The 16,893-nt window shown below is 45.3% G+C and overlaps 1 protein-coding gene across 3 annotated transcripts in view; it reads left to right on the forward strand.

Annotated features, from left to right (window-relative positions):
- RC3H2 (ring finger and CCCH-type domains 2) overlaps positions 1-16,893 on the forward strand; it is a 2,406,224-nt gene that overhangs the window by 512,646 nt on the left and 1,876,685 nt on the right. For all 3 annotated transcript variants that reach the window (XM_044058310.1, XM_044058308.1, XM_044058309.1), the window contains exon 5: positions 13,920-14,095. In XM_044058310.1, coding sequence (XP_043914245.1) covers positions 13,920-14,095 — 176 coding nt within the window. The remainder of the gene's footprint in view (positions 1-13,919; positions 14,096-16,893) is intronic.

Genomic DNA, 16,893 nt, shown 5'->3' on the forward strand with positions numbered 1-16,893 from the left:
GACTATAAATTTCAGATATCTTGACTATTAGCATATGGCACAGACAGTGAGGGCCCTATGGACCTGTATTTTGTGGAAATACTCTACTTTATCAGAGAACCTTTCCACTGGCAAGCCAAGGAGTCCTTTGCTGTCCATAAAAAATAGGTGAAACTCCTGAGTTTGCCCCACCAAATTTTGATGTTCTTCGTGTTTCACTATTGCAGTCATCACATTTGGGTTATCCCTGTCATTGTAGCCCTCGGCCGGCCCGAATACCAGAGGCTTAGTATGTCTGCGTCGGTTGCTGTTGCTTCAGGACTGACGTCAGGTCACCAGTAGTATAAAGTAAGGCAGCTGATGCCATTACATCAGTTTTTCTTGCAATGGAGCCAGAAGCAGAAGCAGTCCGCATGAGTGCCACTCGGCTGCTACCTGAGTTTCATCTACTGAATTGAAGTTGAAGTCTTCTAAAGCTAAGTACCCCATTGGGGATCCTTTTTTTTGCACTAACCGATATCAGAAAAAGTTAATAATTGTTTTGCCTGTCGAAAGCAAATACCACACTGAGACTTTCATTCTTACTGTGTCACTTGTTTAGGCCCAGGTCACGATGTCCCCTGCTGTTGCTTCTGTGCTTTGTTCAATGCCAAAACTATCTGTCATTGGGCTCATATTGTAGCTAGATATTTTCACTTAGTCCTCGAATTCTGATATGGCTTCGATAAGCCATCTGACAGCAGATCTTCCTAAAAAATGTAAAGCTAAAGACAGACAGACCACACAGGTCCAAGCCTACCGACGACACTTCTGTTAAGCTAGTCGTCAGTTCTCTGGTCCTCATTGAGGCGCTTTCGCAGCCCTTGATGCCCGCTTCTGTGGATTCGAGGCCGCTACCGAGACACTTTCAGAGTCCAGTATGCCACAAAACTCTCCTTCGACTAAGGATCCTGCAGTCGTCTCTACCTTGGATGGGTCCGGAGCCACTGAGCAGGCACCGGTTTCAGAGGAAGTCCTTCGCTCTACCGATTCTCAACACAAACTGACGTCTTCTTTTGTGACTACCGTTCTTTCGAAAATGACAGAGTTTCTTAGGCCCAGGGTACGAACCACACCCAAGAAACCGATGACCCAATCTCAGACACCTGCTTTACTTGCCTCTGTCTCAAATGCTTAAAATGGCGGAAGACCTTGTCATGGTGATTGGGGGAAGCCAAGCTCTACCCCCTCCAAAAGGAAAAGAGATCTGTCCACTGTAGTTTTGTCTGAACCAGAGACAGATGACTCTGATGCATCTGAATAAGAAGACATGCAACCCCTCTCTACTTATGAGGATTCTGATGCAGATGATTCCATCCCTTCAGCCTCTCCCCCAGGGGATTTTTCCTTTGGGGAAACCCTTCATATCATAAGGGAGCATTTCCAATGGGAGAGTCAAGACTACCTTCAGTCTAAAAAGAGACTCAGGGAATTCTTAGATCTTCCACAGCACAGACCTTTGGCCATCCCCCCAGTCCTGTATGTTGTGGAGAAGGTTTTCCTGGAATCCAGCTTGATTCCTGACACCCTACCTCCTGCACCCAGATAACCAGACAGGTACTATAGCGTCCCTGACTCGCACATATTTCTTTTTAAAAATCCTTCTGCTGACCCTGAGGTAGTTTCTCAAGAGCCTAAAGGGATTAAAGCAACCTCTGCTAAGAATCCCACCCCCTCAGAGAGGGATTCCCCGAGTACTAGACAGATGGGGTAAAAAAGTATACACCTCAGCTATTCTTGCTGTCAGGGCACCAAATTGTTAGTTCCATATGCTAACATTTCAGCAACATATCCTGGTACTCCTCAAACAAAAAAAATGTCTTCCTTTCCTGCTTGTACAGAATCAAAAGAGTTACAAGACGTTAATGCATTCTGCAAGTCAAGTAACTAAACACACCTTGCACTGTGGTTTTGACGCCCTAGAAGCTTCTTGCAGGGCAACAGTCACTGGATCTGTCATTAGAAGGCATGCATGGCTTAAGGAACAGCCCTTGCCAGACCATGTCAAATCTAAATTGTTGGATGCCCCCTTGTACAAAGACAACTTATTTGGCACTAAGGCAGAAGAGATCTTAAAAAAGATGGAAGAAAAAGCAAAATCTTTGCAAACAGTTAAGGATTTCTTACAGGTCCAGCCACCCAGGTTCAGCAGGCATTGTCCCACTAAGCACTGGTCCTTTCCTGCTCCCACTAAGCCAGTCCAGTCCAGCCCAGGCCCTGGGTAAACAGATCACCCAGACAGCAGCCACAGGGAGTGCAGAGATCTATGCAGTGGACTACCTCCACTTCAAAACCAGGGAGTTCTAAGCCACCCACTTATGGTAAGAACTCACAGTGACTCACCTTCCCCTCCCCCGTCCCTCTGCCCACCTTCACGAACCCCTAGGAGGAAAACTCTTTTTTTCACACAAGCACCTGGGCCACCATTACCAACAACCACTGGGTTCTCAACATAGTGTCTCAGGGATACAAATTTTTCCATCCACACCCTTCCAACCCCAAAAAGGTTCCCAGATCTATCTCCAAACCAGTGGGCAGAGGCTCAAAAGCAAATCCTTTCCCTGCTTTCTTTGAGGGCAGTAGAGCATGTTCCTGCAGAGCAGATAGGCCAAGGTTTCTACTCCAGACTTTTTCTGGTGCCCAGAAAAGAAGGCACCTGGCACCCCATCCTCGATCTATACATTCTAAACCCCGTCCTGGTGATCCCAAAATGCTCACCCTCCAGCAACTGCTACCCATTCTCTCCAAGGATGCTTGGCTAGCCACCCTAGATTTAAGAGGCCTACCTCCACATTCCTATCACGGAATCACGCCGGACGTGTCTCCGTTTCAGGGCAGGATCTCACCCCTTTCAGTTCTCTGCGCTTCTTTTTGGCTTATATACTGCTCCCAGAGTTTTCACAAAATGTCTGGCTCCGAACATTGCCTTTTGCAGACAAAGGAATATCCGGATTTACCCGTACTTAGACGACTGCCTTATTCAGGCAGACAACCAGGAAAAGCTGCTCAAGCACCTGGCCTTTGTAAAGATCTTAGTAACCTCCCTAGGGTACACAATCAACGAAAAGAAATCTAAACAGGTGCCCACCCTAAGGATTATCTTCCTGGGAGCAAGCCTGGACACAGCATCAAAGATGGCAATCCTTACACCAGAAAAAGAAATTATCATGACAGCCTACTTCTCTCAACTAGCCACCAGACCCCAGTTATTTGCAAGGAAGATCCTGCAAGCTCTGGGGTTCATGGCATCTTGCATACTATTCATTCCATATGCCAGACAGCATATGAGGAAACTTCACTGGTACCTAAAAAGCCTTTGGTATCAACACTCTCAAGACCTGGAGACTCTTATACCTATAATTCCTTGCCTCAGAAAAAAATTTCTTTGGTGGGCAACAGCATGCTCCCACAACAAGGGACTACCTTTCGTGCCACCCCCCCTGTCGCCCAGACCATCACCACAGACACATCAGACTGCTTGAGGTGCACACCTGGACGGCAGATGCATACAGGGCCAATGGACCCCACAGCAAATCTCTCTGCACATCAACCAAAAAAAGATGATGGCTGTCCAGCACACCTTGATAGCTTTCAAGCCCCTTCTCTCCCCAGGGGCTCTCCTGATCAAAACGGACAACACCACTGTGATGTGGTATATCAACAAGCAGGGAGGGACTCACTCCTGCCCTGTATGCAGGCTGGCCATGACCCTTTGGCACAAAGCCTCAGCCATGCAGCTGCACCTGTTAGCACAATTCCTACCAGGTTCTCTCAACTATCTGGCAGACCATTTAAGCAGGAAATCTTCTGGACCTACACGAGTGGCAGCTCAACAGAAGAACCTTTACCCTAATAACTCAGAAATGGGGCACCCCAAAGGTCGACCTCTTTGCCTCCCACACCAACCATCAGCTCAGCAAATTCTGCACCAGGGAGTATCACTGCATGGCTTGGAAGTTGGATGCCCTGTCCTTCCCCTGAGTCAATCCATCGGTCTATGCCTTTCCTCCACTACCTCTCATCCCCAAGGTACTGCTTAAAATAAAGCAGGAAAAACCAAGGATAATTCTTATAGCTCCAGACTGACGTCGCCAGCACTGGTACCCCTTGCTGCGTAGCCTGTCCCCACTGCCACCATGGCATCTTCCTCAAATTCCAAACCTCCTGACCCAGAGGGAAGGGGAATTCATGCATCCCCAATTGCAGACACACAGTTTGGCAGCTTGGCTTATTCCCTAACCCCAGATCAATCTGCCGACCTCAGTAAACCGATTCTAGATGTTGTACGTAAGTCCAGACGCCCTAGCACTAGAAAGTCTTATGCCGACAAATGGAAAAGGTTCTGCACCTGAATCCAGGGTAAGCGAGCCAATATGGCACAGCCTTCCCTCCCTCTCATCCTGGATTACTTAGCTGACCTACTATGCAGTGGTCTCTCTTTCTCCTCTATAAAAATGCATGCCTCTCTCTGCTCATTTCCCCACTGAGCAGCCCCTTTTCTCACACCCTTTGATCAAACAGTTCCTTAGAGGGGCTAGCAAATTGAGGCCCCCCAGAAGAGCACCAACCCCAGCTTGGGACCTTAACTTTGTGGTGGAAAAGCTCACCCTGCCCCCTTTTGAAGCAGCTTCTTCTGCAGAACTAAAATTTCTCTCCTGGAAGACAACTTTCCTTCTGGCCATCACTTCAGCCAGTAGAGTCTACGAGCTGCAAGCGCTCATGGCTGTGGGAACCCTTCATCATCTTTCATGCTGACAGGGTATTCCTCAGAACCGAACCATCCTTCATGCCCAAGGTGGTGTCTAGTGTGGCTCTCAACCAATCCATTAATTTGCCCACCTTTTTTTCCTAATCCCCAGAACAAGGGGGAAAGGATCCTGCGCTCTCTAGATGTGCACAGACAGCTCAGATTCTATCTAGACAGGACTAAATCCTTCAAAATGTCTGATCAGTTGCCGGTTAGCAAAGCCATCTCCAAACAAACCATTTCCAAATAGAAAGCACACTGCATCCATTTCTGCTACAAACAACATGGAAACATGGCTGCCTTAGTTTATACTACTGACGACCTGACGTCGCCTCTGGTATCCGGGCTGGCCAAGGGGTAACCTGGCAGGGATAACCCAAATGTGAGGGCTGCAACAGTGAAGACACTAACATCTACATTTATAGTAAGTATACACAACTGTACTTTCTTGTTCCTTACGTTCATAAAGCTCTTATGTGCATTTTTGATTCAGGTAGCATGGCATCAGATTCCCAGCCCCTGTTCCGTAATCTTCCTGTTTCTACAGAGCATAGCACCCCCACTAGTTTTTCTGTAAGAATTCTGTAGTAGATCCAGATCATGTCCCTGGAGTCTAAGATATGAGACTTGGCTCCAAGTTACTGTAATACAATCCATAATGATAAGGAGAGTAGGCTTACTTGATGGGTATGGTTATGCATCTGCAGTGAAGCCATTTAAGGCTCTCATTTGCTAGACCCACTTTCTAAGTATCAAGAGTACCTTAAAGTAACTTCTGGAAGGTTGTGTACCAAGAACAGAAGGGCTGCTTTCATTCAGCAAGTCCAGACGGCCCTGCACTTAATCAGACATGCTATTAAACATGGGTATGATGCTATGGATGAATCACACGGGCCTGCTGCAGTGGATTCAGTCTTTGAATGAAGTCCTCAGCTAAGACTGTCTTCTTTCTTCAAGGATGTCAAAGAGCAACTAGTCATTCCTGCTGTGTAAGAACTGTTCATTGGACCCTAGGCTTACAGTGTGCTTATAAAGCTGGAGAACAGAAGGAAGACTATGGAATCAGTTAAGCATGTGCTCCATCCACCCCTGCTCAAGTATAACACGGATTACCTTCCACCAGAGCAGAGGCAAGGCAAACAAAACAGCCGAAAGTTAGGAAGGCTATTCAGAAAGGAAAGCGGCAGTGAGATGGGGGTGGGGCAGAGGCAGCAATTATCCCCCTCCCCCAAACAACAACTGTTACTACAACATCACTTTACCCCCCCCCCCCAAAAAAAAACCATCATAGCCCCTTAACTTTCCTTTCACTGGATGAACCCTTGCCCCATTTATTTTAGGAGATAAACTGGCATGATGTCCTTCAAGGATGCATCTGCAGTCCTAACATATGGGTTGTCCTGCCTCAGGCAGCCCTTCGGTTGGCCGGATTCCAAAGTCTGGTCTGGCCTCGGCTGATGTCGCACTTCACCCGACGTCATAGCTGCTGTGTATTGGGTATAAAGGCATCAGCCGACGCCATTTTCCCCAGTCTTTCTTGCCGCGTGGTGCCCGAAGCAGAAGCTGTTCGCAAGTGCCGGTCGGTCAGATCCAGAGATTTCTACTACCGAAGACTTCTAAAAAGCTAAGTACCCCGTTGGGGACTCTTTCTTGCCTCAGCCGATGTCAGAAAAAGTAAATAATTGTTTAACTTGTGGGAAACAAATACCTCATAAGGATTTCCACTCTTACTGCCTTCCTTGCTTAGGCCCAGACCACGACGTATCAGCTTGTCTAGCCTGTGCTTATTCAACCGACGGACACTTAGACGTCGGTCGGAGTTTGCAGAGGAGTTTTTTGGTCCCGCTTTTGCATACAAAATGCCGTCGGAGACTCCGACTTCACAATTAGCTAAAAAGCGTAAGGAAAAGGACCGGCACTCGCGGTCCGCGGTTTCGGCTGAAACCACGGTTAAGCCAACCGCGAGTGTCTCTGTTTCGGCTGAAACCGAGTCCTCGGTTCTTCCTTCAGCCGAAAGCATGCCTCCAATAGCCGAGGCCTCACAGAGCATGGCTGAATCTGCTACTGAAATTACCCCTGCTGTAGCAGGCACCCAGGACTTATCAGAAACTATTCCTTTAGACATATCTACCCCTTGCACGTGGAGCTGCTAGGCCCCCTGCTTCTATGTCTATCAAGGCTTTTTCCAGGGCTAAAGCAGCTAAATCTTCTAAGGCCTTGCCTGCTAAAACCCCCTCACACAGGCCTACCTCTAGTTCCCAAATGCTCAGCCTGGCTGAGGATCTCATTTCTTTGATCAGGGGATCCCAACCTCACCCAGACAGGGCCTCTCAACCCCCTCCAGAGAAGAGGCCTAGAACTGAGCCCCCGGATCCTGTTTCTACAGACTATTCCTCGGATGACTCAGATAACTCAGACCCTCCGGAAGGCCCATACTCTCCTTATGAGGATTCTGATGCAGAAGACTCCATTCCTTCTGCCTCTCCTCCTGAAAAATTTTCTTTTGGGGAAACCTTACATGCTATGAGAGAATATTTTCAATGGCAGGGCCAGGATTTTTCAGATTCAAGGAAAAGGCTAAGGACCTTTTTACATTTACCACAGCATAGGCCTTTAGCCATTCCTCCAGTACTAACACTTGTTGATGATGCATATAATGATGCCTGTACTGCCCCTGATTCTCTCCCTCCGGCCCCTGCCAAGCCCGACAGATATTACAGGGTCCCGGACACACACTTCCATTTGTATAAGGCTCCTATCGCAGATCCTGAAACCATTTCTCAGGGCCCCAAAGCTGTAGCAGCTGCCTCTGCCAAAAACCTCCTCCCCTCTGAAAGAGAATCTAGAGCATTAGAGAGACGGGGTAAAAAAGTTTATACTTCTGTTACTCTTTCGGCCAGGGCCTTAAACTGTCAATTTCACATGATTCAGTACCAGGAATTTTTGTTAGACCAGCTAAATAAAAAACTGTCCTCTCCTGAACCTATAGACCGTAAGTCCCTTCAGGATTTGGTACATAACACTCAGCAGGTCAGTAACCATTCCTTAAAATGTGGCTATGATGCACTGGAGGCTTCCTTTAGATCAGCTATGACTGGAACAGTGATTAGAAGGCATGCCTGGTTAAAAGAACAATCCTTACCAGACCATGTTAAGTCAAAGCTCCTAGATGCTCCTATGGAGAAACAAAGTTTGTTTGGCTCCCCTGCACAGCAGGTGTTAAAGAAGGTGGAAGAAAAAGCAAAATCTGTCCAAACAGTCAAGGATTTCTTACAGGTCCAACCTCCGAGGTTTAGTAGAAATTGGCCTTCGAAGAATTGGTCCTTTCCAGACACCTCCAGAGCACAGAGAGGCAGAAATAGGTGCCCAAGAGGCAGAGGTCAATCCAGGGGTACCTACAGGGGACGTCAGTGGCAGCCTAACAACCAGAGAAGTACTGCCACAGATTCAGCTACAACCACTTCCACAGGACAGACACAATGACTTGGCTCTGATCCTACCAGGGAACAACTGGAAGCACCCTTGGGCGGAAAGCTAGCCTTATTTTCCGTAAACTGGCATTACATTACAGGAGACAAATGGATTTTACAGACAATAGACAAAGGCTACAGGTTTCAATTCCACACTGTACCAAAAAAGAGAGGAATGCCAAACCTACCACCAAGCCAAAAAACAAACGCTCTAAGACAAATCAACCAACTACTAAGGATGAGAGCTATAGAAAAGGTACCGCCTATGGAACAAGGACAAGGATTTTACTCCAGACTTTTCCTTGTACCAAGAAATGAAAATCAATGGAGGCCTATTCTCGACCTGTCCGCTCTGAACACATATCTCATTGTTCCAAAATTCAAAATGCTGACCCTACAGCAACTTCTTCCCATGCTGGGCAAGGAGTCTTGGCTGGTGACTCTAGATCTCAAGGAGGCATACCTGCACATCCCTATACGATCAGATTGCAGAAGGCACCTCAGATTTCTTGCAGGATCAGAGCATTATCAATTCTCAGCATTGCCCTTTGACTTATCTACTGCGCCCAGAGTATTCACGAAATGCCTGGCATCAGTAATTGCTCATTGCAGGCTTCAGGGAATTCAGATTTACCCATACCTGGACGACTGCCTAATACAAGCGGACAACAAGACCAAATTAACAAAAGATTTGGAAAAGGTTATACAACTGCTGCAAGCCTTGGGATACACAGTCAACATGAAAAAGTCAAGGCTGGTACCATCCCAAAGGATAACATTCTTGGGTGCAGAACTGGACACATCAAATCAGATGGCATTTCTCACAGAAGAAAAACAAAAGCAACTACCACTCTATTTCATGGCATTAACAACACAGACCCAGCTTACCGCAAGGAAAGTCCTGCAAGCCCTGGGTTACATGGCATCCTGCATAATATTGATTCCGCATGCCAGGCTGCATATGAGAAAGTTGCAATGGTACCTAAGGAATGTATGGTCTCAACACAAGCACAGTCTAGAAGCCCAGATTCCAATAATTCCATGCCTGAAGCAAGAATTCCTGTGGTGGGCTCAGGCCTGTCAGTCAAACAGAGGATTGCCTTTCCACAAACCTCATCCAAGCCAGACCATCACCACGGACGCCTCAGACCTAGGCTGGGGGGCGCACATGGTGGACAAGTGCATACAAGGCCTATGGACACAAGACCAGCTGAATCTACACATAAATCAAAAGGAGATGCTGGCAGTGAAACATGCAATCCAGACATTCAGACCATTTCTTCAACAAGGTCACTTGCTGATAAGGACGGACAACACCACAGTCATGTGGTACATCAACAAACAGGGAGGTACACACTCATATCCTCTATGCCGGATGGCAATGGACCTGTGGAACTTGGCCCTGAACCTCAACATTCAACTCCAGGCCGAATTTGTGCCAGGAAAAGAAAATTCACTAGCAGACACCTTAAGCAGAACTACCACGGATGCTCACGAATGGATGCTGCATCCAGATATCTTCAAAACCATTACAAAGAAATGGGGACTACCAGAAATAGACCTGTTCGCATCCCCACACAACCACCAATTGAAGAAATTCTGCACATGAACATACCACCCACTTGCTTGGAAGGTGGACTCCCTATCCTTCAGTTGGGAAAACCTGACAGCATATGCATTCCCACCTCTTCCTTTGATGTACAAAGTCCTACTGAAGATCAAAAAAGATCACCCAAGGATAATCCTGATAGCTCCAGATTGGCCGAGGCAGCATTGGTACCCGCTACTGAGGAGCATGTCTCGGACACACACATGGCCTCTACCTCTATGTCCATTACTTCTAACACAGAACAACTACAAGACCCTACATCCAAACTTGAAAACACTACAGCTAGCTGCTTGGAATATTACATAAAACAAAATAACCCAGATTTATCTCAGAGGGTTAAAGACATTATCCTGGAGGCTCGCAGACCCTCCACAAGGAAGACTTATTCAGCCAAATGGAAAAGATACCTCATTTGGAGTGCAGCAAAAGGAGAAAATGTATCATTAGCAAACATAGCTAACATCCTGGAATACTTAGCAGAACTTTTCCACAATGGCCTGTCTTACTCCTCCATTAAGATTCATGCATCAGCAATTTCATCAGAATACAACATGGATCCTCCAGTCTTCTCTCATCCTCTACTCAGGCAGTTTCTGAGAGGAATTAAAAATGTAAAGCCTCCAAGGAAGCCACCTTTGCCTACATGGGACCTTAACTTTGTGGTGGAAAAGTTAACACTTCCCCCTTTCGAACCAGCAGCAACAGCAGAATTACAGTTCTTATCTTGGAAAACTGCTTTCCTGCTTGCAATCACTTCAGCAAGAAGGGTTTCTGAGTTACAGGCATTAATGGCAGTACAGCCCTTCCTTATCTTCCATCAGGATAGAGTGTCTTTGAGAACTAACCCTACTTTTATGCCAAAAGTGGTCTCCAGAGTATCATTGAACCAAGCAATTCACTTACCAACATTCTTCCCCAACCCACAGAACAGGGGGGAAAGACTACTACATACTTTGGATGTGCACAGGCAATTACGCTACTATCTGGACAGAACTAAGACCAACAGAAAAACTGACCAGCTTCTGGTAGCATATGCAACAGGAATGCAAGGAAAAGCAATTTCAAAACAGACAATCTCAAAATGGATAGGAAATTGCATTAGATTTTGCTACTCTTTTCATGGAAAGACAACTCCAGAAAATATCAATCCTCACTCCACAAGGGCTACAGCCACCACTACAGCTTTCCTACGAGGAGTGGCTACCAAAGACATTTTAGAAGCTGCTACTTGGAGCTCCGTGCATACATTTGCCAAACATTATAATCTTCCTTTATACTCCAGATCCCGAGCAGGTTTTGCAACTGCTGTTTTGCAAGGGATCTTAACTACACCATCTTTATCTTAGTGCCTCCTCCCCCAGTTTGGCTATGGTATTCTACCCATATGTTAGGATTGCAGATGCATCCTTGAAGGACATAGTACAGTTTTGTGCCTACCATAAATGTAGATGTCCGAGAGGTATGCATCTGCAGTCAGGATTACCCCCTCCTTCCCCTCTGTGGTACTCCTAGGGTATTTACCCATCTTGTAGCTAGTTGGGGGAATCTATTATGGTGTATTTGTTTGTATATATGTATATACATTTTTATATTGTTTGCTCTCTACTGTTTGGAATCATTTGCATTTATCCAAATTTAGCCTTCCTAGAGGGCACCTGGCATCTGGGGCAAGAAACACTGAGGAAAATGGCGTCGGCTGATGCCTTTATACCCAATACATAGCAGCTATGACGTCGGGTGAAGTGCGACATCAGCCGAGGCCAGACCCAGACTTTGGAATCCGGCCGACCGAAGGGCTGCCTGAGGCAGGACAACCCATATGTTAGGACTGCAGATGCATACCTCTTGGACATCTACATTTATGGTAGGTACAAAACTGTACTTTGCCTCCCAACAGTGGTTTGTAGTTACTGCAAACCAGTGCATCTTAAAGGTATCTCCAGGTGTTATAAACAAAAGTTCTTTTTCAAATGCACACAAAAGAATATTTCAAGGTATCAATAAATCAGGAGCATAAAACCCATCTTACATAAGATGTTACTTTAGGGTAGTATTGAAAAGATTCCACCAGGACAGGAGCAGAAAAGCATCAATCCCATAGTGTTCCTAGTGGAAATGACCTCTGGAGACCTATTCTATTCCAGTCAATGCTAAACAAATTCCTTAAAGTATCCAAGTCCAATTTGTTAACTCTCTAGGCATTACTCCCCATGCTAAACTTCTAGGTATTCTCTGTTACTGTGACTCTTAATATACTCCTGTCTCCATATACTTCAGTTTTCAGGGAATATTTGTAGTTTGTGGTGGAGGGATCACATTTCCAGTTAACCTTCATGCCCTTAGATTTAAATATTGCACCATGAGTTTTTTACCAAATGCTGGTTTTAGAACCAGGAACATCCACATTTTATCTATATCTGGGTGTGTGTTTCTCATGGCCTAGTCTGTGCAAGTGATGACAGCGTCTTTAGATTATGTTTTGCAATGTCTGACTAGACTAGACTTCAGTCTGAACTATCAGACAGAGCAACTTGCAAAGTCTTCTTGCCCATGGAAGAAGTAGTCCCTTACAGCTCTCTAAAACTTATGGCAGCAAATTTCCAGTAGATCGTAAGACAGGTTCCCTGCATTCTGAGTTGAATATCCTCAGCCACCGTTATGATATATTCTTATCAAGTTCCAGACAAAGAAGCAGCAGTGGCATCGAAGGAATCCATGGGAACAACAAAAGCAGCCTCACGGAGACCATAATTTCTGCTTTACCCTGCATTATAAAAAGAGCAACTAAGTGCAATATGGGTATGCCACTCAGGCAAACCACTCCAAACCAGAGTCTCACCAGTGATCCCTCAGATCATGCAGCTGGAAAGCAGAGGATATCAAACTTCATATAAATTTTAAAGATATTTTTTTAAGTTCGCTATGTGCTTCAGGTGTGCAGTAGGTTCAATGACCATGGACCTTGGAAGTGGCTGCACTCGAGATCTGTCCTTTGGTAAATTAATAAATAGGGGTTTGCCTGCTGTTGGCTGTGCAGGCTAGCAGTGTAGCCTTGGAAACTGACCCTGAAGTTCAGCTTCTTGGTGGCTGTCACCTTCATTCCCTTTGGGACACCGCCGTTGCAGATCAGTCGAGCAAGACTTCAGAAGACCCAGAAAAGGCTTCACAGGAATGTATTTCTATCATTTATGAACTAATGGAGTTCAGCAGACCTGGACCTCTTTGCTTTTCTGAGCAACAGCTGACTGAACAAATTCTGCACTGGAGCACATCATAGGAAAGTTTAGACAGTGGATGCATTCTTTCTGAACTGGAGAGGCCTATGTGTGTAATTTTATTTTCTCTTTACTTTGCTGCTCAGTGCCATGCAGGAAACAAGGGAGGAGGGGCTAGAAATGATACTGATTGCCCCTTTCTGACCAGACAGCATTTGTTCTCTCTCTTGATCCTGCTGGCAAGGGAAAAGTTATCCTGCTGCCTCAGGAAGTGAACCGTTTGACACAATGCGATGGGTTCTTCATACATTCCAACAGTTTTAGTATGAGCTTCACCTCTTTTTGTTCCGGTACATAATAGGAGAGGCAAGATTTTCAGCTGGACAGTCCTAGCAGCCTGGGTATTTTTCTGGAAGCACAAGGTTCCCTGGTTACGGTTTTCCAGCATGTACAGTTGGATGGCAAGAAAAAAATGAAGATAGATGTCCACCTGATAGCCATTGTACCAGGTATTTGAGAGACATCCATGTCAACGGTGATACTAGCTGGCCTAGGGTTGTGACTTCGGCTAATGTAGGGCTAAGGATGCTTTGTTGTGAAAGTCTGGTTGAACAGGTACCTCAGCCTATGACAGAGTTCTGTGTAGAATTGACTGTAGGAGTAACCACACTCAAGCATCCGCAAGTATGTTATGCTGACACGGCAACACTTTGTCTTCATGTGTATAACCCATTTGTTCCAGTGCAGAAATATGTATTTTTTTAAGCAAAATTATACAGATTATTGAATGAGATGCAATTTTGTATGTTTAGTGATTAACATGAGTGAGCTATATTGAATCTTTTTTTTTTTTTTTAAAGCTATGCAAGAAGAAGCTTTAAAGTTGGTCCTGCTTGCACTGGAAGATGGATCTGCCCTCTCGAGAAAAGTGCTGGTCCTTTTTGTCGTACAGAGGCTAGAACCACGTTTTCCTCAGGCATCTAAAACCAGTATTGGCCATGTTGTGCAGCTGCTGTATCGTGCTTCATGTTTCAAGGTACTGTACAATGTTCCCTTTGTATATTGTGTTTTGTTCTGTCTGCCAACTTTCATGTTTCTCCAAGTTGGATTTGACCCAATTTCCCCAGCATAAGGATGAGAACTGTCCGGAGAGGCCATCATCCAGATAGCCGCAGGGGTGGTTTGCACCCTCATTGGCTTCTTGGAAATGCAGGCATTATTGTTGGACCATACCCTCCCCCCACACACACACGTGTTGAACACATGTGAGTTACAGTACCACTGGAATCTCTTTGCCTTCCCCAGTTTAGCGCATATTGCCTACACCTGCATGAAAAGTTTCCATGGCTTGCAGAGCCAAACTCATGCCCCATGATTGCTCAATACTTCTCGTTTCCCTCTTGGAAGGGACCTTGGCAATGTTGTGACCTCAAACACTTTTCCTAGCAGCCATTACCTCCACATGATGTGAGGCTTACACGTAGGGTGGCCAACCACAGTGACAGGGATGATGTTTAGGATGAACCAGGTTCTCCAGAATGTGCATTTGTAAGGTTTCCCTTGGGGTACTCTCTTAATCTCCTAGCTTTCTTTTTGGTGGTATAAACCAAATGCGACAGAGCCATTCACACCCTGGATAGGTAACTCGGGTATTACTTAGAACAGTTGTGTGAGTTTAGAAAGACAAACCTGTTGTTTGTTTCCTTTCTCCAGGGAGGGTAGGGAAGGGATTGTGATTGTCAAGCAGACACTTTCAGTTGTACTGTATTTTGCCTTCAAACAGTTGACAATACATTGAGAAAAGTTGCAGTCAAAGACATGTCTATCACAGACATATGTACCACGGATGCATAGTCCTTGGTGAACACCTTCAACAAGCATTATTTGCTTGATCACATCTTGTAAAGTTGCATTATTCCAGGACTCTCCTGACTCTACATTGGTGCTTTCCTCTAGGTCCTCCTACCCTGTGTGGTACTGCTTGGGATTATGCTTAAATAGGAACATTTCTTAAATTGGGAAATAATTTCTTAGCATGACAGTTTCATCTGTGAGTTGATCCCCATTAGTGGTTAGGAATACCTTCCTATCTCCTTCCACAGAGGTGTGGTCTTTACTAGCTTCTGCTTTTGGAGTTCTCTTTTTTTAATAATGTAGTGTTAAACCTGCATCACTAATTTCTTGATTTGAGAAAAGTGCTCTGGTTGCTTGAGGGAAAACTGATAGACTGTGAGGATGAGCTTACTATGTAACTGGTGTATTTTGTCTCATCATATGTTATTGCAAGCATGTGAGCATTTGAGAGTATGGAATTTTGCTGAAAAAAGATGCTGAATTTTTTGATGGAGAGAAGATGCCCGACCAAGGGCCCATCAGTATATCTGTTGCATCTGGGGTGCAGCACTGGAGGGAGATGCTGAGAAGAATGAAATAAGTCCAGGCAGCAAAGAATAAAGGCTGCACATTGCTGTTCTGTGTTTCAGATCTTTTGATACTGTGGAGTAGGCATATTTTTGGCAGGTTTTAGAGGACATAGATATTGGGCCACAGCTTAGAAGGTGGCTCCATGTTATTCATGTCGAACAGGAGTCATGAAGTTTGGTCATTACCTAAGAGTTTCTGTTTGAGGAGGTGAAGTAGGCATGGGTGCTGTCATTTGCAGTTTTTTGAAATAGTAATAATAAAAGTATTAACAAAGCCACTTTGAAGTGGGCGGCATTTTGATAGCAGATATATGTTCTACATTTTGTGGATTATTGGTTGCTGGTTGCCAAGAGCAGCTAAGAATCTGATGTCAGTCTTCACATAATCCTTAACTGTGAGCTCTGTTCAGACCCTTGGAACTGACTCTGCCATTAATTTCAGCTTGCACCTTCCAAACTCTCGAGCTAGGCTGCACCCATAGTGCTCCTCTCTAAATTACCTCAGATATCATTTGCCGCTTTGTGTCAAATGTATCCAACCTCTCTCGAGCTTTGGCAGTTATTTACAGTAAGTCTTTCCTTTGAATTCTCTAATTTCCCTTCTTATATATCTATATTTCTCTTCCTTAGTATTTTTTCTACCCGGTCCTCTCGTTTTTTTTCTATGCGCAAGTGATTTTTTTTCTCCTTTTCGTTTACCTTTGGGTAGACTTGTCTTACGTACAATCACTGGTACTATCTTTACCTGTTTAGGTATTTTGTGTCTACCATAGTTGGTACCCTTTCTCTTTTTTTCTTTCTGTAAAAAAAAATTCTTTCCTGTTCCCTCTTGCGAATGTGTGTGTGTGTGTGTGTCTGTGTCTTATAACTGCTAAGCCTTCTTTTTCCAGCGTGGCTGATTTAGAAATGTTCTAAGGGCACCTGTGGCTTTAAGAGGTGCCAGAAGTGTGACAGGAAGATGCCCAATACTGATGGGCATGTCTGCTGTATGTAGGGGCTGTCCACCTCCAGTGCACCTGTGGCTTTAAGAGGTGCCAGAAGTGTGACAGGAAGATGCCCAATTCTGATGGGCATGTCTGCTGTATGTAGGGGCTGTCCACCTGCAGGATTGTGCCATCTGTCATGGTTTCTCCACCAGGACTTTAACTGAGAGAAGAAACAAGCTGATTTTGAAAGGTTTGTTGAAAGGGGACTTTGACTTTGAAGAGGCCATATCTGTTCTGACGACTGAAGCCAGCTCATCATCATCCTCTTCTAAACCAAAGAAATGCCCCCATTCGATACCGAGCAGTGCCTTGGAACCACCTGAAAAGTTAACGTAACAGCCTACTATGTCAACAATTTCTTCGGCACCAATAGGCAGCACTGATTCGACACCTATCACTGCTCCAGGTAAGACAACTGCAGCCTG

The sequence above is a fragment of the Protopterus annectens genome, chromosome 16.part0 (assembly GCF_019279795.1).
Source record: "Protopterus annectens isolate FY-2018-M chromosome 16.part0, PAN1.0, whole genome shotgun sequence".
Lineage (NCBI taxonomy): Eukaryota > Metazoa > Chordata > Ceratodontiformes > Protopteridae > Protopterus > Protopterus annectens.